General features: G+C 36.2%; 1 protein-coding gene across 1 annotated transcript in view; it reads right to left on the bottom strand.

The window, feature by feature from the left end:
- Positions 1 to 26,315, bottom strand: part of SNTG1 (syntrophin gamma 1) — a 1,083,450-nt gene that overhangs the window by 63,030 nt on the left and 994,105 nt on the right. Inside the window, exon 17 of the mRNA XM_072604568.1 lies at positions 23,492 to 23,584. Within this exon, the coding sequence (XP_072460669.1) occupies positions 23,492 to 23,584 (93 nt within the window). The remainder of the gene's footprint in view (positions 1 to 23,491; positions 23,585 to 26,315) is intronic.

Below are 26,315 nucleotides of genomic sequence, written 5' to 3'. Positions count from 1 at the left end.
TTTCTATCTTCTCTGATATCTTGGGACCTAAGAACCCATCTATCCCATGCTAGGGATTCTTTCAAACCGAAATGTAGGACATTGCTTTTGTCACAACTGAATGTGATGACATAATCATCAAGGTAGAAAGGTAGCAAGGACAGAAAACTGGTTTCAAAATCCTGCCTCTGACACATACTGGCTGGTCAAGTCACTTTACCTTTCACTACCTTAAGCAACATACTACGATTCACTAAGTTGTTCTTGTTCATTCTTCCTTTTCAAAGTCATCAACCTCACTGTCTCTCCCTGAGTCGCTGAAATCCAGTGGTAGGACAGGTTGTTCTGTCTGGCCTTTGTTCTCAAGGAGGACCATGACATCAAGATGATGACAGGACTTGCAGTTGACTTTAATTTGAGTGAGAGGAGGGTGGCGCAAGGTCACCAGCCTCACTTTCCTCTTCTGAGCCAAAAGTCAAGACAACTGGTGATGACCCATTTTTCAGTGGAGGATGACATTGGCATCTTTGATGACTGACCAAGCACTAAGCACTCCACAGCACCTGCTTCAGATACCTACGTGGCCATTGGAACAAATTTTCTCATCCATCTATTCAGCTGGGGGAAGGCTTCATAAGCTTAGGGTATACAGAAGAGTAATAATGGACATTGAATTGAAGGGAAGGGGATAATGTGCTTTGGGAGAGGAAGTTTCTTCATCTGGGAGTTTCTTATACCAAGAAATTCTAGGCCTCATCTCTAATCTCTATCCTATCACTAAGGTAGAGAAAGGTTCAACTGTTCTGCTTTCTCTCCCCTTCTCCCCCAAATTAAAACTTCAGCAAATAGTGGCTTAGGTGAGCTTCCAAAACACGGCTCTATTTTGTCTCTGCTACAGTCTTGTTTGCTTCTGATACTTATTTTTTGGTCCTTCCTTCTGGAAAATTCTGTAAGATACTATCAAGACAATATTGTTTCTGGTTTTTCCCCATTGTCAACCAAATGTTCTTTCCTATGCTCCTAGTCCCTTCACCTACCTTCTCCCTCCCTTCCCCATCTATCTTTCCCTCCTCCTTTGCCCCCTCCCCCTCAACCCTTCATGGAATTCTCATAGGGGTTTATTTTCTGGACCTGTTCTATCATCTCTTTTATTGCATTTTGTTCTTTTTGAATAAGGCGTATACTTCCATTGCTAAATTCCACTCATAAATCACATCTCACCAAATATCAGCAGTATTTAAGAGACTGGGTTTATGTCTCTGTGTTAATATCTCTAGTTCATTTTATTGCCTATTTACTATGTATTTACGTAGAGATATCTGATATCATGAATATTATTAACTACTTTTCCTGGATGAGGTAATGAAGCAGAGTAAATAGAGAAGGTTTTAAGGCCAGGAATTTCAAATCCCAGCCCTGTTCAAATTGGTTAAGTCACTATGAGTCAGTCACTTATCTTCACAGAACTCTAGGCCACTCTTTAAGATTATAAGTTACAGAGGGAGTGTAGATATACTTTGGTAAGGGAAATTTCCTTCCTTAGGAATTCTTTAAACCAATAAACTCACAGGTCTCTCCTCTATGCAAGAAAACATCAGGTTCCTGGGTAATTCATATATATGATGGGGCCTCTCCCTGATACATCCTTCCACCTTTACATGCACCACTTTCTGACAGATCATTCCACACCTGTGTGTCATTCTTCTGATTGGTCAGTTCCTCCTGGAACCTCCATTTTAAGGAAGGGCTCAGACTGACCATGTTTGCCCCTTCAGTTTTTTCCATCTCTGCTTCTGGTTTTCTGCACTTCTTTTCCCATCCTTTTCAGCAGCCTTCTAACTTCTGGGAACATGTTTATGACCATTTTCTTAAATCCTGGAAGATGGCTCCAACCCATATCTTTACATTCTGTAAGATTTTTCTGCCCATGCAGCAACTCCCCACTATTTTTTGTTTCTTTTTATATGTTATCTTCTTTCATTAGAATGCAAGCTCCTTCAGGATAGAGAATTTTATTTTTTGTTTTTATTATATTTTTAGCTCTTAGAACAGTGTGTGGCACACAGTATGTGCTTAATAAATTCTTCTTGACAAGACTATTTCTTTCCTTCCCCTAAAAATGTTCTCTGTCTCTGTCTCTGTCTCTCCCTCTCCCTCTATCTCCCCCTCTCTCTTTCTCTTCCTCTTTTTCTCTCCCTCTCTTTCTCTCTCCCACTTGCTAGAGAAGCAATGCTTCATACTAGAGTTCTGAGTTTGGAATGAAAATTTGTATTAAAAAAAACTTGTGATTTTAAGAGCTACAGAATTTTGAGCAAGTCATTTAACTGTTTGGTGCCTCAGGCAATTTTCTAGGACAGATCTGCTATGGATGCCTAAGGAAAGACACAGCCCCTTTATACATCAGTTTATATGTTGTCATACTTGCTATTACTACATTGCTTAATGACTGCATAAAAATTCTTTTCCTTACTCAATTCTATATTCAATTTAAAGCCCCTTAATCAGATTGGCAAAGTGCCAAATAAATATATTTTTCTTGCTCTTCAATGGGAATACTCAGTCCTAGGCCCTAAACTCAGTATAGCTGAAGTTCTTATCAATAAAGACCCTGTTCTCTGACACTTTTTATTGTTCACACGCAATGTTTGCCTTTTCCTGCACAACAACATTTAATCAGCATCACTGATGAAACATTGTACGTGACCTTAAGTATTTTTCCCAGGAATCGTTTTTAGTTTTCCTCTGGTGGTATTATTAGTTTCCACATGAATTGCCAGGAGTAGGTTTAGGTCATCAGGTTTGACAAGTCTCTGCAAGCTCTCTGTGGTGGCCTGGGTACATGCAGAAGGAAAATACCAAATTTCCTAGCTGTTCATGTCATGTCTACTACATGGTTGCCTAGGTAATCCTAGGTACTAGGGATACACCGCAGAGATGAACTAGCAGTTCTTTGTTTTTCTGGTGACCAGTATGTTTTTTTCTCTCTTGGTAGATCCCCTGGAGTCCTACCCTAGTTTGATAAAGTATGATTAAATGTTTTTTCTTCAAAGGGTATGCCTTCATTTGCTATGGGAGCTGCTTTCAATCTTTTGCATGGATACAGATTGGGCAGGGCTTTTTTCTTTCCTTCCTTCCTTCCTTCCTTCCTTCCTTCCTTCCTTCCTTCCTTCCTTCCTTCCTTCCTTTGTCTTTTTTTTTTTTTTTGGCCTTTAAACCTCCACACATTAATCTGGATTCCTAATAGTTTGAATATTTTTCTCTCATCCATCTCATCTTGAGGCATTTACTTCAAGGGATTCTTTATTTTCCCTGAAAATCAGGTTGTGGTGAGACATCCTCCTAGTCTTTTCTCTGTCTCCAGTATATAGGTGTTACCTAGCCCAGGATAAATGTAAATGTAGCACCATGTCTTTGGTCAAAGTATTTCTTTCTTTTTAAAAAATGAAGGTATAGATAGACAGATAGATAGATATACACACACATAAATACAAGTGTGTGTGTGTGTGTGTGTGTGTGTGTGTGTGTGTGTGTGTGTAGCATAGAAATGTAGTGGGTGGCACTCAAGCTGAGGCTTTGGAATATAACTCAAAACAGCACAAGAGACCAGACATGTAACATGCGGATCCAGAGTGTGCTGGAACCTATGGGGGTTCTTCAAACCACACATCACTTTACTTTCTTGTACCTCAGGTTCCTCATCTGTAAAATGAAAGGGCTGAATGAGATGGTCTCAAAGGGAATCTTCTGGCTGTCATATTCCATGACTTTTTCTGTAAGGATCTTCCCAGGACAGCTTAAGGAAAGCTACTCTCCATCCCAACCCTCCATAGAATGTCTCAGTCTTTGGATACAGAGTCCTTACCTTCCTCTGGACCCAATTTCTCATTCTTTAGGAAGCACTAACTAAATTGAGTGGTTAACTATGTTAATACATCTCAGACAAGGGAATTCCTGGGGATGTTTTTCCCCATTGGACCCGGTTATCTATATCCTTAACTCTGTCCCAAGTAGCAGAACTCTATTATCTCTACTCTAGTCTCCAGTCCCAACAAAACTGAATGGTAGGAAAAAGAGGTAGTTATCAAACTCTCATGTATATACACCAGCACATTCCCTCCACCCCATCCCTCCTATAACCAATCGTATATTATTCTTTTAGAAAAAGCACATCTAGTATGAGTGGTAGATTCATAAGCATTTTCAATCATTCCACAATGATCAGGCATGTTCCGAGTGAGATATTTTGAAAAGTGGATGAGTTCCAGAGGCAGAAATGTGATGAGTTGTGAGATGATCAGGATAAAAATGAACTAGTCCAGGAGCAGAGACTTGGGAGAATCCAAAAGCTTTTTCCCTTTTTCTCCCTTTGGGCTCCAGCTCAATTATTTATCTCCATGGACAGAGAGGGCAGACCATGATCAATTAGTTAGAAATGAGGATTGTTTCCATCTTGTAATGGGATGGGATCAATTTCCAGGGCTGTTACAGAAATATACTTGAACAAAAATCAGAGAAGCACATGGAGAAAAGAGTGATATCCCTTGAGTTCTGGGGGTTGGAGGCAGATGAGGTAGTCTTGGGAGGAGGCCATGGGAAGACGTGATATCTGGAGCAGGGGCCAGGGTAAGGGATGGACTTGCTATATTTCCTTTATTTCTTATAGAGCCAAGTTGATCTAAGACTTCTGGGAAAAGAAAGAGGTTCAGTGATCTTAGGTCAAAGTCTAGGTGGAAGGGGGGAAGTCCTGGGATAATTCTATGGGTAATGGTGTTAGCCAGAGCTGAGGAATCTTGGGCACCAAGACTAGCCCTATTGCAGTAATCAAACTGGAAGCAGAACATGATGGCAACATTCTTGTTGTAGTTACCTAATGTACCAGTTGTCTGAGCAGATACAGATATAAGATTTGTTTCTTGTCTTCCACTTGGGGTGATATTGGCATGGGTGGTCATGTAGTGGTTGGCATAATCATGACATCACATGGGCTTGAAGCAGTTACTATACTCTGTGTATTTGTAGCTATATTTTATCAAGGCATAAAGGAGTCGCTGAACCCTGATAAGCAGGACTGGAAGAGACCTCATGATTGAAAGCTGAGGGAGGAGATACTAAATTAAAGCAGGAAATGGCAGTTGAAGGAGGATTCTTCAGCATCCCATTCAGTTAAGGTCATCCAAGTCTATCCAAATCTATCAGGTCTACCCAGATCCAGTTTCCCAAATGCAACCATAACAATAATTGTGGCACAAGGCAAGAGAAGTGCAATTCAGACTTTTACAATCACCCAGACATTTCTCACTCTCCAGGGCATCCTCAGACTTCCCTACCCTTCACTCTCAGACTGAATATCTCTCTTTACTCCACACAACACCATCTCTACTGCAAAATTTTGGTTTTTGTCCTAGAATTCTACCCCAGGCCTGGGTGCCTGACTGAAAATGCTGCCAGAACCTCCCTTCCCATGCCCACGCATCCCCTATCCTACCTCTAATTCAGTTAAGACTCCAGTCACTTGGGAACTGCAGACATCAGGATGTCACCTCAAGTTAGACTCTTGGAAGTCCTTCTTGTAGTCACCTCAGACCTCCTATTCCCACCTCCAGATGCAGGCTACAGCTTTTCCTCCTTTCCCTCCCAATGACCTGCCTAAACTAGCCCAGTCAATTTCAGCATTTCTTCAACTGTGGGTTGCCACATCATATGTGGTCACATAGTGTAATATGGGGATCATGAAAAATTTAGTAATAGTAAAAGGTTTCTGAACATACAACAACCAAAAATTAATTCAAAATCAAACATATAATGAGTCTGAGGTGTTTCTGGTAGTGCTTACCCAAGCTACATCATACAGCGTCACTGCAGCCTTGATTCTAAACATAAAGCATGCACACTTTGCATTGCACATACCATCATGCTCACACAGCACCAAGTAATGCTGCTGAAACCAAAAAGGGATCATGAGTGGAAAAAGTTTAAGAAGCCCTGCTCTATATGATTTACAATTAGATTTCTATCAGTACAACAGGGACAGGCAGGCATCATGGGTAGAGTTCTGGGCCTGGAGTCAGGAAGACTTATCTTCCTGAATTCAAATTTGGCCCTAGTTACTTACCAGCTCTGTGACCCTGGCAAATCATTTAATCCTGTTTACCTTAGTTTCCTCTTTTGTAAAATGATCTGGGGAAGGAAATGGCAAACAATTCCAGATTCTCTGCCAAGAAAACGCCAGATGGGGTCATGGAGAGTTGGATGTGATTAGAAAGAATGACTTAGCAACAATAAAAATCAATGCAAGGCTCAAATTTAGCTTTTACTGCCTTTACCTGTTTTGCTCTACAAGGCCTTTGGAAGAAGTCCACCTTCTAAAGAAGTCCAGTGAATACTTTCTCTCCTTTTCTCCTCTCTCCTCTTAGGTCAGATACTGTGTCTACTTACATCTTGTCTCTCTACTCTACTACAGTGCTTTCTGTTCCCATTTGTGATGTCCTTGCTTAAAATATGTATATTGCAAGGAAACAATTTTCAAACTGACTCATGGAATGGTGTTTTTTTGATCAAGAACAAGCTGCAATATACTTAGTTTGTAACAGTTTATGTGTAAATGTGAACATGGCAGCATATAAAATGTCTATACATAATAATGTAAAACAGCCTTGTCTCATAACATGTATAATACATGCTAGAGAATGAGATATAGTGCATAGAAAATCAGGTTTTGAGCCACATCCTCACTCTGATAGTATTGACTATGTGAACCAAAGACAAAATTCACTAATCTCACTATGTAGTAAAAAAAAAAATAAATGTTTGAGATCCTGGTTGTGAAAACTGGAGTTCCCAAAGAATAACCCAGGGGGGTTAAGAAAAAAATGTTTAACAGTGACAAAAAAAAATGCAGAACAATTTTGTTTCTAAGTTTTGTTAAATCAGTAGAAAATCAATTGACTTTGAGAGCATCTAGAAAATAAAAGTTGATATACTCAAAGCCCTGCCTGCCTAGGATTGTCCAATTCCTTGTAAACTTTGAAGAATCATCCTAAATCTTAAGTTATAATTCACACTAGAGTCTCAGAGTGTGAACCTGAATAATCAACAAAGTTGGAGCTTCCAAGTGACCCCTAGTCACTGATATTATTTCTCTCCCTCCTTTTCCTCTCTTTTATAACAATAACATTTATACATCAGGGAGGTATAATTGGTGGTATTAGACTTCAAATCAAGAAGATATGTTAGAATTCCGTCTCAGACACTAGCTTTGTGATCCTATTACAAGTCACTCTGTCTGGCTCAGTTTCCTCATTTGTAAAATGAGAATGGTACCCCACAAGTGAAATAAAATGTGAAATAAAAGTTAATTATTGTGTTTTGAGGGTGGCATAGGAAAGATTTGCTGAATGCCTTATATTGTCTTATTTGATCATTTTTTTAAGGTTTGACAAATTATTTTCTCACTTTATGTCATTTGTGGTATTACATTATCCACATCTAGTAACTTGCCAAAACTCACACAATTAGCAAGTGTTTTGTAAAGGATCTGAACCCAAGTTTCTCCAGCTGTCATTCCATAACCACACAATATAGATGTGTTTATACATGAACCCTAAACAATATCTATTAGTAATTAACAAAACAAAAAAAAGAAGTCTTTCACAAAATGTGCTGAGTGCTCATAATTTGAACTTATACCACTAGTCAGCTTTAGTATCAAGAGATATCACTGCTTCATGGTTGTAGCTACAAAACTGAATCCAGGTCCAGGAAATGTTTCTATGCTTGGCACATGTAAAGGTTACAAACGCTATTATCTGACAACTGAGAATTTGGTTCAGTCTGTATTTCTTCCTTTACAAGTCACTGCTTACCCAAACAACTCTGATGAAATTCTGATTGCTACATGACAGGTTTCTCTGTCCTGGTTATTATTTCCTTGCAACCTATAGCTACGTCACATTACTTGGAGCTAGACTTCTATGTTTCCTTTAAATTATTTCCTTGGCTTTCATTTGTTACTGTCTTCTAGTCTCCTGTAACATGTAGAAGCTACCTGTGTATTGTGTGGCTGTACATTTTCCATCACAAAGGAGTTCAAGCATGGCAAACATTGTTGCCAAGTCAGGAGCATTGCTGTTATAATACATAATGATAATTGCTACTATATATATGTGTATATATATATATATATATACACATATATATAGTAGCAATATACATGAAATAATGTTTGTGAAGTTCTTGCAAACCTTATGTTTGCAAAGCACTTCACAAACATTTCATCTTTTTGTCACAATAACCCTAGTGAGTAGATCCCATAATATCTATATATTCCCATTTTGCAGATGAGGAAACTGAGGGAGATGGAGGTTGTGACTTGCCCAAGGTCATAGATCTGGTAAGTATTATGTGAGCTGGCCTTGGAAATCAGGTCTTCCAGACTCCAGGTCCAGTGCCCTACCCACTCTGCCACCTATTTGCCTATTGAGGTGTTCATGCAAAGAAACCATAATCTCAAGCCCTTTAAAATGCCATTTTAGTTTGAAAGAGTCTTTGAGAGTTTACATGCTACAACAAAATTGCACTTCATGTTAGAGGCTGGATAGTAAAATTGTAAGGTCTGCAGAACTCAGTGAAGGAGGAATGGCACTGTATGTATGATTATCCATATATATACATAATGTGCTCTACTGCACTTGAAACTTCTTGAGGAGAGAAACTGCTTATGTAATCAATTTTAATCGACAAGCATTCATAAGCACCTACTATGTACAAGACCCTGCTGTTTAAGAACTTACATACTATTACAATAACTTACATTTCATAGGATACTATCATTGTGGCATCCCTATAAGCAAAATGTACATTACTAGTCGTTCTATAAATTTTTTTTGAATGAGCAAGGGTATACTTCTAAATAATTTTGTCATTGAACAGTTACCTGATCTTCTTTCTAAAGAGGAAAATTACTCCCTTTGATCATCTTACTGGAATCAGAATGTCTCTACACACATATATGTAATGATCATAATTTACATCCTCCCTTTGGCATTTACTGTTTCTGTGACTTTGGGCAATTGACTGAACCTCCCTGGCTCTCAGTTTCTTCATTGGTCATTCTAGTGTATACTCTGGTGGTTCTGGACATTTTTCCTCCCTGAATAATTTCCAAGTATTTTTTCTATTGTTTCTTGCAGATGTCTACTCTATTTTATATGTAATGAATGCATATCCTTCTTTAACCACCGGTAGAAATATATTTTTGTATACCTTTGGTAATTGGTCAAGTGCAACTGAATTAAATTTCTTCAGATTTGGCAAAAAAAAAAAAATATTCCAGGAAGCAAGGGACTGATTATTAGGTACCAGCTGAGTGAGAATATCTTTTTCAATAACTTTTTGGTTGTGACTTTCTCCCTTTTCTATAACCACCCTATAGTGTCTAAGGATCCATGAACTTAAAAGTGATTGAATAACTTCAGAGCTCTTTGTAATGCTAATATTGTCACAGTGTAAGCAACACATGCCATTTTAGGAAATGTGGAAGAACTGATTACAAGTCAACTACTCCCCCAAGGTAAAATTATCAAAACTAATTTGCATATGGTTTAAAATAACTGTACTTGCATATTATTGATAAGGCTGAAAATGTACACAAGGGCTGGCTTTCACATTATGTTTCTTCTCTCTTCTCCCTATAGGCCACAAGAGAAGCAAAGGGTGATAACTTAAAGGAAATACTTTATATTTGAAGAATTCAGCAAATGCTGCTAAAGCCTAGTACTTGGGAGATGGTTCAATAAAAGACAATAAAATAGGATTTATGCTTTGGATAGTTTCAAACTACATATCAAAGCTAATATTAACAGGGAATTTTGAATTTTTCAAGGTAAACTTTAGAAAGGTCAACAACTTTCATCATTTCACCATCCTTTTCTTTCTCTTTGACATATGTGTGACACATATTCTTAGTTGACTTGGTCAATTATCACTATGATGCATTTTTGAGATAGGTACTATGTCTTTTCAATAGATATTTCTCAACACCATGGTTTTATGTATCATGTCTATACTTATGTATCATAAATTTGTATTTATGAACTCTGAGTAATTCAGTATTCTATCTTCTAGTTTCAGAGGTGAAAAATTAATGAAAACATGATATTTTTACAGAAGAACACTTTTTGGATAGAATTTTATGATCATTTATGAAGAAATAGGATAACCTATTTGAGAATGAAACATGCCATTTTTCAGGTATATTTTCCTGTTCCTGACAGAGGCAGCATAGTTCGTTGGAAAGATTCAGGGTTTGGAATCAAATTGCTTGAGTTCCAAATTCCAGTTCTGCCACTTACTTTCTGTGTGACTTGCCCATTTTAAACTGCTGCTTTAGAGCTAGCATTCAGAGAAAGAGAGAGGTAGAGACCTTTCTTTGAGGCAGCATGGGACAAATGTGGGGCCCTGGTATTCTCAGGTGGCTTTCCCCTGGTGTCTGTGTTTGAGTTTTCCTGCATAATGTATGTCCACAAGGAGGCCTAATTCTCTGAGTCTGACGTTGTAGTGATAGAGAATGTAGAAGGATTTGGGTGATGATATCTCTGGCACAGAATCAACCATAGATATGACCTTGATCTGAGCTTCTGAGCCCTTCCTATTTTTTTTGAAATGACCATGTCAGATGTCAAGAGATTCTTCCAGGAATGTAGGTGTTGCCCCTTCCATTTGAAGGAAGTATAAACTTTCACATTCCAGAAGCACAAAATTTACTGAGTTGTAGAAACAATCTTAAGATCTGTTCACAGAGAGAAATAAATGATTGATGAGTCCAATTTATTTTTGGAATTAAGTTTTGAGATACAAGATTCCTGCCCATGATCCTGAATCAGCTTTAACTCGTTTTTACGCAGACCCCTTAAGATGATGAAATAACTAAGAATGTGTGACTTGGAGTTCAAAGACCTGTGTCAAAACCTCAGTTTGCCATTTACTGTTTTGTGATTGGGAAGTCACTTCACATCTCTTTACTTGTTTAAATTTTCTTACCTTTACTTGTACCTCATGGTTATCCAACACTAAAACTACATGAAGTTGTAAATTTCTTTCAAAGGCAACATACTAACTAAAAGAAAACAGCTGCATTATTTTTGAAAGGCTCATTAATTTGATAAAAATATGTTTTTAATGAAATCAGATTTACATTTCTCACTTTTAACATTTTAAAACAATTTTCCTGCCTCAGATGTAGAATGAAATATCAATTAACTTGGTCGATTATGGCTATATATTTATAAATCATGCCAGCATTTCCCCTTTAAGTAGAGAAAAACCCAGTATAGTATTTTATACATTATGTTAGTATAAAGTATTATGGATGAATCCTCACTAACCTCAAGCAATAGACACTTAAAAAAAATGTACTCTATACTTAATGATAAATGTTTCCATTTTGATCATATGTTAGATATACCAAAAATTCTCCAAAAGCCAATTTAATGAAATGTGGCTAGAATTCCTTTGGCAGAATATACATTATTATGTCTCCTGTGGGAATAGAAATTATAGTAATTTATAAGGATATGTATTTATTGCAATATTTAGTTATCTAAACAAAAGTGCCACTATTTGCTCTCTAAAAATGTTACTACCCACTACCCTGGCAATAGTAAGGAAGTAGGATTAAGTAGCAGTAAGGAGTTGATTCCTATAGAGAAGTGATGACATTAATTGTGACTAAATTATAGGATGTTACCTGAATAATGCAAGACACAGCCCCTTAATGGTACAATAATTACACATCAAGAAATTAAAGCGTATTGTCAGTTATTATTTCCAAGGCAATGGAAAACTTATTTAACATGTAAGAAATACATTAGGAGTATGGAACAGCATATAACCATGGCAGGCCCATTTACGCATGACCACACTCAAGCCATTCTCTTGATTATTGTTAGTGGGGTATATATGCACCAAAGCAAATAGTCCTCCTTGGTAGTTAATCATATGCTACTATTGTGTATGCATTTTTAACAAAATGACCAGCTACATATTTTGAAGCACTCATCCTCTTTACTCAGATACTTGGTTCAGGGAACAAATATTAGAGAACTTGGAAATTGACTGGTAGAAACTGATCCATTAGATAGATTCAAAAGCTGTGGCCCGGAAAGATTAATTGATTTGCTTAATGTCACACTGGTGCTAAATAACAAATCTAGGATTAGAAACAAAGATTTTCACTGCAAACCTAGTCCTCTCTCACTAAATTTCAAATATATATATATATATATATATATAAAATTCATAATGCCTAATAATAATAATAACTAGGATTTATTTAAGGTTTGAAGATTTTTGAGGGTCTTAATTTATGTTATTTTGTTTGATAGAATCACACATGTGAATGTCAATCTATGTTGAGGACAGAGGGAAATAGCTATGGTTTTACTTTCTAAGCTTCTCAAAAGCAGAGTGTTTCTTTAGTAAATCAGTAGTCACCAAGTAGGGACAACTAGGTGGTACAATGGCTGCAGTCCTGGGCCTGGAGTCAGGAAAATGAATCTTCTTGAATTTAAATCTGGCCTCAGATACTTACTGGGTGTGTGACCCTGAACGGGTCACTTTACACTGCTTGCCTCAGTCTCTCATATGTAAAATGAACTGGAGAAAACTCCAGATGGGGTCACATAGCATCATACATGACTGAAAACTGACCAAAAAACTGAAAATCGCCAAGCATTTATTTAGTACCAACTATGTGCAAGACACTTCATTAGGTGCAATGGAAAGATACAAAGCATTCTCTGTCCTCAAAGAGCTTACATTCTTCAGGGGAAGACAATAGGTACATATATACATTTAAGAAAGATGTATACAAAATATGCAGAAATAAACACAAAAGAATTCAAATGGAGCAGACACTAGTAGCCAGAGGGATAAGAAAAGGACTCATGCATGAGTTGATATATAAATTGAGCTTTGAAGGAAATAAGGAAATTTTAAAGATAGAAATGAACAGGACAGTATTTCTAGCAACATCATCAAAAAAGTATTTGTCTAGTTTTATAAAAAGCTCTTGATCTGATTTTGGATTCTGTATCCCCATGCTTGTGCAAATGCACAGAGACAGGAGAGGAAATCTTTTGGGTCAGAAATAGCAAGAGAGTCAGTTAGCCAGGAAGAGAGTATAAAAAGACAAGTAATGAAAAGGAAGAGAAGGGAACAAGCACTTATTAAGGACCTACTGTGTGCCAGGCCCATTGTTAAGGTCCTTGTACATATCTCATGTAATCTTGTAGGATAGGTGCTTTTATAATTCACATTTTGCAGATGAAGAAACTAAGGCATATAGCCATTAAGTGATTTGCCCAGAGACACAATTAGTAAATGTCTGAATGAAATGAAACTTGAACTCAGGTCTTCCTAACTCTAGATCTACTGTTCTATGTGCTGCCTAGCTGCCTCTAGTAGGATCCATGTTGTGCAAGGCTTTCAATAACAAAGAGAAGGGACTGAAATAATAACTGTACAAACAGAAAGTTGGAGAATCACGACTACAAAACAGTTTGCTCCATATAACAATAGTTATATTAAACAATGATATTTGCCATAGTTTATATCTGTCACCTTTGGGTTTCTGTGACACTGTATCCTCATGATTCTAATCCTACCTACCAAACTACTCCTTGCTGTGTCTCACCCCCTTCTTCCCATTTTCTTCTTTTTCTCTCCTCCAGAGTACATATATGTCCTAAGGATCTGTTCTGGTCATTCTCTTTTCTGTTTTGTCACCTCAACTTCAATAGTTTTAATAATTATCTCTACAGAGATGATTCTCAGAGCTATATATCTAGTCTGAATCTGCAGAGCACCAGGCTTATACCACCATCTTCCCATTAGACATTTCAAATTGAATGTTACATATGCGTATCAAAAGCATTTCCCCAAAACAGACTTCATTCTATTTCCCCTAAACCTATCCATTTACTGAACTTCCCAATTTTTTTTGGTGTGCCACCCTTCTTCCCGTCACTATAGTTCTCTCATTTCACCCACAATACAATCAGTTGCCAAGTCTTTTCAATTATCCTGCTACATAATCATAACTTTCTACTTCTTCCTACTCACATGGTGAGATACATATCTCTTCTTTTCTAGGCAGTTATGGTAGCTGCCAAATCACCTCCCTGGAATCAGACTCTTCCCTTGCCAATCCATTATATACCCAGCTGTCAAAGTGATATACTTGAAACATGGATTTGACCATGTTTTCACCCTACTTACTTTCCTCATTACCTCTAGAACCAAATGCAAACTCCTTTGCTGAGCATTTAAGGATGATCACAACCTTACTCTGATTGATCACTACTGTCCTGTACTCCATCAGTCTAGTTGCAGAAGCCTTTTTTCTATTTCTTGTGATAGGACATCAGCCATTTTGATGCCTATGCACTAACTTCCTTCAATGCTCAGCTCAGATATCAGCTTCTCTATGAGACCTTCGCTGATTCTTCCTCAACAAAAATCACACTGTATTTATTTTATATGTACTTATAGGAATACATGCTATTTTCATAGAATCTATTGTCCTTGAAATAAATGATTATTTCATTTTTAACTTTGTATTCCTGACCTTGAATATAAACAGTGCCTGGAAACTACTATGAACTAAATATTTTATTCTTTGATTGACAAAGACTAGGAAGTTTGTCATACTGTGAAAAGAAGAGGAATTTGACTTTTAAAATTAAGGTGTTTATGATTAAATCGAATTTATGATGGAAAAAGTGAAAAAAATTAGGTAATGTGAGACATTTCTGACAAAGGTGCTACAAGACTTGGCCCTTCCTAGTAGCATATGTTTCTCAACAGCAAAGCAGATCTCTATTTCCCATAGTTTCTTTCTTCTTTTCAGTTCTGAATTAGGGTGGTAGATCTGCGGGAGGAGGATGATAAGGCTCAGGGCAGGGGCATTTGAGTGTATGGCTTATGTATAAATGTAATTGCAAAAAAATGGTTAATCATTTATATAGAGGATTTGATACATGCTATATTCAAATACATTATTAATGTGTCATAACAATAGGGTCATAGATTCAGAGCCAGAAGATACCTAAAATCTTACCTGTTCCAACACTCTCATTTTATAGATTTGGAAACTGAGGCAGAAAATGTTACATGACTTATCTAAGGTTACTATAGTGATGGAAATAGAAGTAAACTGAAGAATGATCCATTTATTAGCTAGGCTAGAAGTAACTAATAAATGGGGTCAATGTCTTCTCAGTAATCAAAGACCCCAAGTGAGAAAGGCCAGGGTCTTGTATGATGATTAAAAGGATGACAGAGCAAAATCTTGAGTAACATGGGTATATCGTCTTCTGATTGGTCAGATAGTTAAAAAAACACTCTGACATCAGTTTGATACTATGATTTTTTGGACATTCCTTTATGAAAATTCCTTAAACCACAAACAAAACGTGATTTGGTTCTCAAGAAAAAAAACCAAAACAAAACATTAAGAATGACCTTTAGGCAAGTTTGTTGGAAATATGGGTAGTAGGTGAAGTCACAAAATAAGAATTGTGAGGAAAGTGATCTGCAGTTATCTGAGTAAAACTTACAGTAAATGAGGATATTTAAAATTCAATTTTCAATTCTACATTATACAGAAAGTAAATGATGGAACTGGGATTCAAACTCAGGTCCTTTAACATCAATTCTAGTACTTTGTTTTAACCGAACTACTTTGTATGTAAATGTTGTTCTTGTTTAGTTCTGTCTGACTCTCTATGACCTCATGAGTCCATTTTTTAATGTTTGTTTGTTTGCTTTGCTTTGCATTTTGTTTTTTGGGTTTTTTTTGGCAAAGATACTGGAATAGTTTGCCATTTCCTTTTCCAGTGTGTTCTCATTTTACAGATGAATAACTTAGGCAAATAGGGATTAAATGACATGTCCAGTGTTATAAAACTAGTAAATGTCTGAGGCTGGATTTAAGCTCAGATTTTCCTGACTCCAAACTGGTGCTCTATCACCTGCACCACCTAACTAACCCTCTATGTATAGAGTGAAATGTATACTTGTAAAGAAAACAGGTTCTCTATTTCCAACCAAAAAGTAGAGCCATGGTGATGGAGCCAGCTGAAAAGGGCTTGAAAGAGCTGACTGTCAAATTTTCAGTGTGAAGATTTACCCTTCAGAAATGAGCAAACCCTACAAATCAGGGATTGAATTACTACTGTTTTGCTGATTTTTTGTGGAGTGGAGAAAATAATGGAAAACATTTTAATAATGCAGATTAAATTTAAAAGTTTGTCAAGAGTAATTGTTTTTCTCCCTAGAAAGCTAGGTGTTAGATATTTGCCAACACTCCCCTGCATGTCTCTTAAGAGTATGGTTTTGTTTACCACAAACCTCTTTCACCTAATTTAATACTGAATGTCTCCTTGGCAAAATATAGAGAGAGGCAAGAAGCAGTAACTTATCTTTATGGGCAAACTGTTCCTTAGTAGTTTTATTAGCAGGGGTGCTTGAACATCAAATAAGATTGAAGTGATGAGCTACTGCTCCCTATACTGTAAGTGAATGAAAATCTTCCATATATGGGTCTGGAATCATAGAAGAGGAAAAGGAGGTAATGCATGAGGGGAAATAGAGAATATCCAATTCTGTTCCAAAGGTAGAATCCAAAGAGTTATAAAACAAAAGAATATCACATATCTATTGATATTTTTCACTATGACTCTTATCTTTCTTATTTCTCTCTCCCTTTGACTTCCTTTTGATTCAGTCTTTATTTGAACACCTCCCTCTTTTATCTCCATAAAGGACTGAAGATAAATTCTGAGCTAGAAATACCTTGAATGGTAGGTCCATTTTATATAAAAAGATGAAAGTTACTTGTGCATAGAATCACAAAATTTTCGAGTTGAATGGAATTATAGGGGCTACCTAGTCAAACTCACACTAAAAATAATCTTCATTAAAAACACATCTGAGAAGTTTCATCTAGATTTTGCCCCATGGTATCCAAGAAGGGGGAACCCATTACCTTCTGAAAAGGAGTCCATTCTACACTTACATCATGATAATTATGATGATATTTATTTTCCCTCTTCTCATCCAGCTTAAATTTCTCTCTTAAAGCCCATTGTTAGTAGTTCAAGCCTCCTTGGCCAGGTAGAAAAGCTCTATTCCTTTTTCAGGTGAAAATCCTTCCATTATTCAGACATTCATGATATCCCTCTCAAGTATGTTCTCCTGACCCTCTCATGATATGTTAGTAAATGAGGCCCATTACTTTTGTAGCTGATCTGTTTTAGCTTGGGTTAAGGTGGTATACTTTGTAGCAATCTCTTTAAGTTTGAGTCCACTCTCTCCAGAGACCAAATGAGTCTTCAAAGGAAAGAGTGTATCTCTGATCTGGAAGGGATTAAGAGAACATTACTGTATTTCCCTCCTTGCTATACCTTTTTTAATAAACGTATTAGCTAGATGGTAGAGTAGTTAGAGGACTGGACCTGAAGTCAGCTTAAACTTGAGTTCAAATCTAGCCTTAGGTACTTACTATTTGTGTGACTGTGGGCAAGTCACTTAGCTTCTGGGTGTTTTAGTTTTCTCAACTATCAAATAGGAAAAAGTAATAGAATATGCCTCTGAAGAATTATTCTGAAGTTAAAAATGGTATAATGTTTGTAAAGTACTTTGGAAAGCTATGGAAAAAAAATTGGAAAGGGAATTAACAGCATGGAAAAGGAGGCATAAAACCTTACCCAAGCAACAAATTCACTGAAAATTAGAATTGACCAAATAAAAGCTAATGACTTCATTAGAAAATCAGAAATATTAACACAAGTCAAAAGACTGAAATAAAAAATAAACAATTTGGGGTATCTCATAGTAAAAATAACTCAACTGGAAAATAGATGAAGGAGAAAAAAAATAAGAACCATTAGACAACCTGAGCATAAAAACAAGAAGTCTGTGAAGGAAGGGAAAGAACTATTTCTCATGGTACAAGAAAAAATGATAATAAATGATGGAGAGATCAGACCTACTGATCTTTTATTTTTTCTTTTTGTAATCAATGGGGAAAATACATTTAGGCTAGGAATGATAGGACAATAATAGTAAGTGCCTAGAGGTAAATAAAAAAAAATAGCAAGTTATCTTCAATGACTTTAGCAATTTCAGATCAAGATGAAATTGGATCCTGCCTATTTCAGATATTGATAGATGTTAAGGCTGAAGTATTCCTAATGATATTTGAAAATTCATGGGGATCAATAAAAGTGTTGTAGAATTTTGGCTAGGCAAACACTTTGATTTTAAACAAAGAAGAGAGTGAATTTTTATTACTATTAAAAAGAAAACATGAATTTCTAGCACAATTATAGAACATACTTTTAAATGGATGATTTATAAGCATTTTAAAAAGGAAGTAATGTTCACTAAGATTCTTCATGATTCATCAAGAACAGGTTATATCAGACAAACTTCATATTTTATATTTTGATCAGGTTATAGTTAGATGATAATGAAAAATATGGTACACTTACATTTGAAAAGAACTGATGATGGCATGCTATAGTAATGAAAAAGATAGAAAATGTAGGCTATTTGATAGAAACTTAGGTAGCTTCTGGGGTAGTTGAGAGACTAGACTCAAAGAATAGTGACTAATAGATTTATATCGATATGAAAGTAGTTGTTTAGTGGAATTCCTCTGTTATTTGCTCTTGATGAACATTTCCTTTCCAATTCCTTTTTTTAAAGCCAGTCAGTTGAGGAATGTTATATGCTTATTAAATATTTCAGATGGAACAAAGCTGGGAGACCTAAGGTAATAGACAACAGTCAAAATCTTAAATAGTGTGTGTGGGGGGTGGGGGGAGAGGGGAGCTGGCTAGAAGACCTGACTCATTATAATTAAATATAACTTGATAGGGATACATGTGAAATTCTATATGTGTTAAAAATTAACCATGCAAGTATAAGAAGCATAAAACATGTTAAACAAAAGTTCTTATGTTTTTTTAAATGGGAGGTTCTAGCAGCTTTTAGTAAGTTCAATAAACTTCAATAATAAATCATGGAATCCCCTCAAAAGGACAAAAACAAATGCCTAATGCAATATTAACTAATTACTACATTCATGAAGGCATAGTGATCAGAAAGAGGAATACATGATAATTTTGCTATACTTTGCCTTGGTTGGATTACACCTAGAATATTATATTTGCTTTCATGTACACATTTCAAGAAAGACATTGACAAACTGGTGCAACCAAATGTGGGCTTCAAAAGTACTGAAAGAATTAGTGATCATGCCAAATGAGAATTAGTTGAAGAAACTAGGGATGAATTTGGAAAGGAGAATATTTTAAGGAGACATGATTGCTGTCTTCAAATATTTAACAAACTGCCACATGAAAGAAGAATTCAACTTGCTTGAGCTGACTAGAGATGGTAGAATTTGGAATAGTATTTGAAAGGTTAGGAGGTGAGATTTTATATTTATATAAAGAAAAAAACTTCCGAACAATTAGAGCAGTCTAAAAGTAGAATAGCTTGTGACAGGAAGTAATTAGAATGAAGGTCTTCAGTTGGAGGCTGAATAATTACTTGTCAGATATTTTTGTAGAGGAAATTCATGTCTATTCATGAATTATCTCCCTCTGCCTTTGCTTCCAGTTCTGAAGTGAGTGGTGATCTGGCTGCTGGTGGTTGCCTGTTTGCCTGGCTATCCTGGGTTATGTGTGGGGTCCTGGAGCAATGGTGTCTGCCATATACTTGGGTCCCTGTAGGGTTGGTGTCTACTTGTTTGGCTGGGTCTATAATAAAGCACGTATGTTGGAGCCTGCCAATTCTCTTGGCTATGCTGAGGAACATGGGGGTCTTGGAGTTGGTGTTTGCCTGTTTCTTCTCATTGGGCCTCAGAATCTCCCCTTCATTTGGCCGCTAGCTTACTGAAATGCTTCCTGTCCTGGACTGTGTTCTCCTTTTACTCAAATGAGACAGACCTTTCCTGTTATCCTTCCAAGTTTTGTGTCCTAAAAGATTGTTTCACTTCCCCTTTTTTGCTGGTTCTGCTGCTCTAAGATTTGTTTTGGCTTGCTATTTTATGATTGTTTGGAGATGAATATGAGAGAGTTACAGAAATTTCCTGATTACTCCTCCATCTTGGCTCCCAGAAGTTTTTAATGACTTCTAATAAACAGTAAGGTTAACTGATGTGAATTTTATCTCTTCTCTCTCCTGCTGTCCTTTTCAGATAGTGCTAAGAGGAAGTTAATTGGGAAACAGCTTGGAGTAGAAGAAAACAGGGAAAGAGGTAAATGGAATTGATAAACACCAAACTGAGAAAAACTTGCCAGGATAATTGTGAATTGATTATAAATCCCCAATGTCAATATTGCTGAACACATTATGGCTTCAGATGGCTTTTCTTGGTAAGTGATTTCTTTTTCAAGCTAATATGTGGAAAATTCAGTTACTTCAATGACTGTAATTACAGAAAAATAAATTCCCTTTGGGGAGAATAGAGTACTAATTGTTCCTAGGGTACCAACACTTTAACTCTACTCTTTCTGGACTTAGTGTGTTTCTATCTACTATCTCCACACCTGAATGGCAGGAGAAAGTAGTCAATTACTGTCCTTGCCTGCTGTCTAAGAGAGAGGGAAATCTATTAAGTTTGAGTAGGAAGAATAAGAAGTATGAAGAAGTTGGGGGGAAGCATTAAAAGTTGGGTTGGAGATTGAGGGTAACTCTTTCCTTTTCCATTTATGTGCCCTTTCAAGTATGATTGCATGTAATCTGTACTTTGGGGAAGATTTTTATTCCCTTTCCTACAATGAATTGGGCTGGACAATATTTTTATTTTAATCATGATTTCTTTCATTTTTTTTACAATAAAAATGTTTTGAGTGCTATGCAGAGTTATGATGGTGTAGATGGAAAGCGTTCTTGGTTCCTGGACTAGATGTTTTTTGAGGTCTCTCAAAATTTGATTATTTTTAGATTGTTTTGCCTGTATATATTCATCTTATCAAATGCCACTATCTTCTTGAAGCACAATTAGCTAAGTTATTAAAAATGCTCTCTTGTTGCACACTGTTCTATTATAGCATATACATCATCATATGTTCATAAAAGTTATGCCAGAGAGTGCACACCACAGCTGGTTTTACTAAGAATGAATAGCTTTGAATATTAGGTTAGTGATAAGTTTGTTTGCCTATGAGCCAAAGACAAAAAGAGCTAAATTAGGAGAGGCAACTGGGTGTAGTAGTTCACTACTACAGCTCTTTAGAGCTGATTTTGAAAGCATAAGATTTGGGTTCAAATTCTGTCTCTCACACATTGGAGAAGTCATAGAAATCTCAGTGCCCTAGGAAATTTTCAAAGAATGCAAGTGGCAAAATTATTATCATTAACAATAATAAAGATAATAATAACTAATATTACTAATACTGATCATTGGTAAAGCGAGTTTCCTTATGGAATATCAATGAAGTCTTAGGTTTAATTCTATACATTAGTTATCTGAATTTCAACCACCGGTGGTGACTTAAAAATAAAAACAATTATAGGGAGCCACTTACACTGAAGGAATAATTTATTATTTATAATAAAAATAATATAGCATCATTTAATTTTGTGGAATAAAATAATTTCCATAACACAGTAAAAAAAAAAAAAGGTGATTATACATGAAACTATAAATCCGATATGTACAACTTGCTATCTTGCTATCCTAAACGAGTATAGTGTTTGTGATCTGTATCAGAAGGAAGTACGAATGAATTCAGGTCACTTAACCTCTCTGGGCCTTAGTTTCTTCACTTATAAAATGTATGATTACACTAGATGACCTTTAAGGTCCCTTCAAGCTCTAGATCTCTGTGGTCATGAAAAAACTTTGTGTGTGTGTGTGTGTGTGTGTGTGTGTGAGAACTGGGGTTAAGTGACTTGCCTAAGGTAATAAAGCTAGTAAGTGTCAAGAGTCTGAGGCTGAATATAACCTGACTCCAGGGCCGGTGCTACATTCTCTGCAACCACTACCTGTCCCAAAGAAACTTCTTAATAGCAATAACAAAGGCTATGGTCCCACACAACCCTCAGATAGCCTTAAATGTGAATGTTCAATATGGCAGAGCACGATGACCAACAGCAGGGATTATTGCTATTCCTTGTAGATCTTTGGCCTTCTTCCTTGTCCAACTTGTCTGAACTCAAAGCTCATTCTCACTAAATGTTTTTGCCCCCTAGATGGAAATATAATAATTTGCTTAACATTTCCAAACTAATCACATTCACTAACTGCTTCCTGGCTCTTTCTGGGAAACTTGCCAGAGTACCCATGGTATGAGTAAGCAGATAGTGATATACATTGTTTTGAGACATTTGAATCTTCATTATCCTTTTGCTGTACAAGTCACAAAAGATGGAAATCAAGACATCAGTGACTTAGATCTGCCTTGAAGACAGAGCAATGAAAGGTTTAGACTCTCAAAAATGCATGTGAGGATTTTAAATAGCCTTACCCAAATTTATTTGATTGTTATAATAATGCCTCTGATGCCATTAAGAATCACAATCCAAAGGGACTATCCATGGCATCAACACTGTATATAACATTTCTTTTTTTTCCTCAGAGTTTGATTTTGTATGTCATATGACCTTTGATTTGCATAATATGTGTGTGTACTAGTAAGCTCAGATCTCAAACTTTCATGTGTATCCCAATGCCATTTAAGATTATTTTTTTAAGGCTTTGCCTCCTCTTAAAACAATCGCAACGGCAGTAGGAAAAACAATGATGTGAGTCTAATCATGTGAAAAGGGTGTGTCATAAAGCCTGATCAGTAATTAAAGAATTTGCCAGCATTTCCTGAAAACAAATTTTGACAAATATGCAAGTTGAAATAATGCAAATGCACTAGATTCCTGTGGAGTAGAAGGTATTATTGAGAGGAGGAGAAGACACAATCATAGATTCTGATAGTGGGATGGAGACTGCACTTGTTAGTCTCTAATGTTTCTTCCAAATCTAAGATTGCATGAATATATGAAACACTGATTAGGAAGGTAAAAGCACAGAAAAGCATTATAAATGAAATTACTTTTATAGTAACATTTTTTATATAATACAAAAGAAATAGTCTGGAGATACCTTTAAGGCAAATCTTATCATCATTGAGGTACTTTTTTTTTTTTTAAAGTAAAGGCATAGCTCACTGTAATGGGAATAAATATAATAACCATTTACCATATTTTAAACTCTAGCCACATAAGAACTTGATACCTTATTGGTTTATATTTTGAATAATATTAAAACATTACTTATCCTATTTTTACCAGGAAACAAACCCCTTGGATTATGCTATAGCCTAAGGATTTGGCAAAGGATAATTGAGTATAAAATGGTCAGAAAATGCTTTTAGTATATTTAAGTTGAAGTCCAAAGTCAGAATACCTGCACTATGATTATTAGAGCCAGGAGTGAAAATTTTACCTTTGTTGCAGCATCAAAGCAGACAAATCCCATACTAAAGTCAATAGTTAGTCCCATTAGATGACTTTCCAGTACACAGGCATAGGTCTTGCACTAGAAAGATTAAAAAAAAAAAAAACTTGTTAATTTGTATGAGAGAGATCTAAAGAAATTGTTCTGCCTTATTACACCCAGTTGCTGTAAGAATGGTCACATATTGGCAGAATCATGTTGAGGACATTTTTAACAAACATTGCCTCTGATGTCTTCTTGTTACAGCTTCTCTTAAACACTAATGAGAATTTTGCTTAAAATTCTATTGTATTGGGGAAAAGTTTTTAGGTCCAAATTTCTCTGATTCACTAAAACATACCTGAAGCAAAGAAATATAACGTAAATCTTGACTTGGCAACAGATCTATAATTTGAACCATATGTCACTCTGACTGGCCTTTAATAGCTCTTGAACAAGAAACTAAATATGTTGCTAAAATGACAGTAGTCTAAGGACAAAAAGTAGTAACTACTCCTTAACAAGATCAATTTACTCTCAATAACATATCAAGTGAACATGCAGGTATTTTAAATAATCTACCACAGGTCATAAATGTCTAATCCATGTTGAACTATTTTCTCACTGTACCTTCTGAATAATTGAGATTTGCAAAATTCAATATTTTTAGCCAATAAGGGAGTTGCTATTGATATTGCCATCAACTTGCAACCTAGAAGATTAAACTTCATAAAAATAAATGTACTTGATTAAATTTTACAGGTAACTTCTATTGTTTTCCTATTATAAGCATGGGAAGATAGTTCCTATTGGTGTAGATTGCACATCACAGAAATACTATGTCCATACATGCAGCCACCTTAGTGGCGTAGCTCTCAATCTAGTCAAACCACCCATCATTTCCCTTCTTAAATTTGTTCAAATCTAATTCAGTAAAAAATTGAACTGTCCATATTGATAACCTGTGTCTTAAACATAATTTACCTAACTTCTCTAATCTATGTACTTTTTTTTTGCCCTTTCTGCTCTTTCTTAGTTCTATTTGTAACTTATCTATTTCATCCTCTAGTATTTTTAGTCTAAAAACAATAATGCCATTTTTAAATTAATCGGGCAAGGCGAGAGAATATACACACAGAGGGCACCATACTCTATTTTTACAACATGATGGGTGATTATATCTGTAGAGCAGTTGTTTTATTTGCATTTAAATATGACCTATAGAGGAGCCTTGACAATGATAAATATACATTAGTATTGCATATAGCAAAACAGAAAAAATTAAGTACTAAATCTGTCGTAACTCATGCTTCAGTTCTGTAAGTGCCACTATATTGTACAGTATTTTCAGCTCTGTCTGACTCTTTGTGACCTCATTTCGGGTTTCTTGGCAAAGATGCTGAAGTAGTCTGCCTTTTCCTTCTCCATCTCATTTTTTAGATGAGGAAACTGAAGCAAACAGGGTTAAATCACTTGAGTTCAGATTTGAACTCTGGTCTTCCTGACTACAAATCCCATGCTCTATCCACTGAGCCATCTAGCTATCCCAACCCCTGTGTTACATGAACAAACTCTGGATTGCTTAAATGGCTCAATACATAGAGGCCACATTAAAACTTATTACTCATATGATCCTTGCTTCCTAAAAAGAAATATCTTCAGTACTGCATTTGTTAATAATAGTCACTCATTTGCTAAATAATAGCAATACTAGATAGACTAAGAAGAGAGTAGCAATAAAACAGTTAAGGGATAGGGACAGAGACTTAAGCTGTTATTTCCCTAACACTAGGCATTCCTAGGTGTGGACTTTCTCTTTAATTTACAGCTTTGCACCTTCTCTACAATTTACAGCCAGAGGGATCTGCCTAAGAAGAGGTCTAAGAAGTTAAGTCCCTAGCCCAGGATCACACAGCAAGCCAGTTATCAGAGGCAGATCAGAAGAACCATGTTCTCCTGGCCTGAAGTCTGGTTCTCCATTCATTATGTTACCACATCTTATCTATCATGGTGCAGTGAAACGTGCTAAATCTGGAGTCTGGTGACATGAGGTCAGATCTCAGCTCTGCTGCTTGCTTTCTCTGTAATAGTGAGGAAGTCTCTCAGGCTTAGTTCCCCCATTTGCAGAATGAGAGATTGAGAATATGTGACCTTGTGATGTTCTGACTAAAATCTACTTTTGGAAATGCCAACTAAGATGCTTGCATCTTAATGACAGAATATAAATTTAGAGCAGGTCAATTTTGTTGTCACAATTTCCCAAGCACCTATCACAGTGTTTGACTCATAGTATGCACTTAAATTCTTTTTCATTGATACCTCACCTAGCCTCTACAGAATTGTGTGTTTAGTTCTGAATTTTTAAAACTTCATGGACTTATGATTTCATGGTGAGCAAGTTTCTCAACCCGCATCTTCTGTGCAGCATACAAAAAATTAGAAAGTTATCTATGGGTATTTAAAGGTATGTCATACATAGCTACTTTATGTCAAACTTGAACCAATGCCTTTCTGACTTAGCAGCCAGTTCTACATACACTACACCATACTGTTTCTCATTTTAAATGCAAGTGGGAGTACAGTGACAGCCTGGAGTCCGGAAGACATCTTCCTGAATTCAAATCTGGCCTCAAACACTTACTTGCTGTGTGACCCTAGGCAAGTCACTTAACCCTGTTTGTCTCAGTTCCTCATCTGCAAAATGAACTGGAGAAGGAAATGGCAAACTACTACAGTATCTTTGCCAAAAAAAACCAACAACAAAACTTTACATGGGGTCCCAAAGAGTTGGATATGATTACACTACAATCATATCCACTTTTCAAGAATATAA

The sequence above is a fragment of the Notamacropus eugenii genome, chromosome 4 (genome assembly GCF_028372415.1).
Source record: "Notamacropus eugenii isolate mMacEug1 chromosome 4, mMacEug1.pri_v2, whole genome shotgun sequence".
Lineage (NCBI taxonomy): Eukaryota > Metazoa > Chordata > Mammalia > Diprotodontia > Macropodidae > Notamacropus > Notamacropus eugenii.
This window is presented reverse-complemented; position numbering and strand designations above follow the sequence as displayed.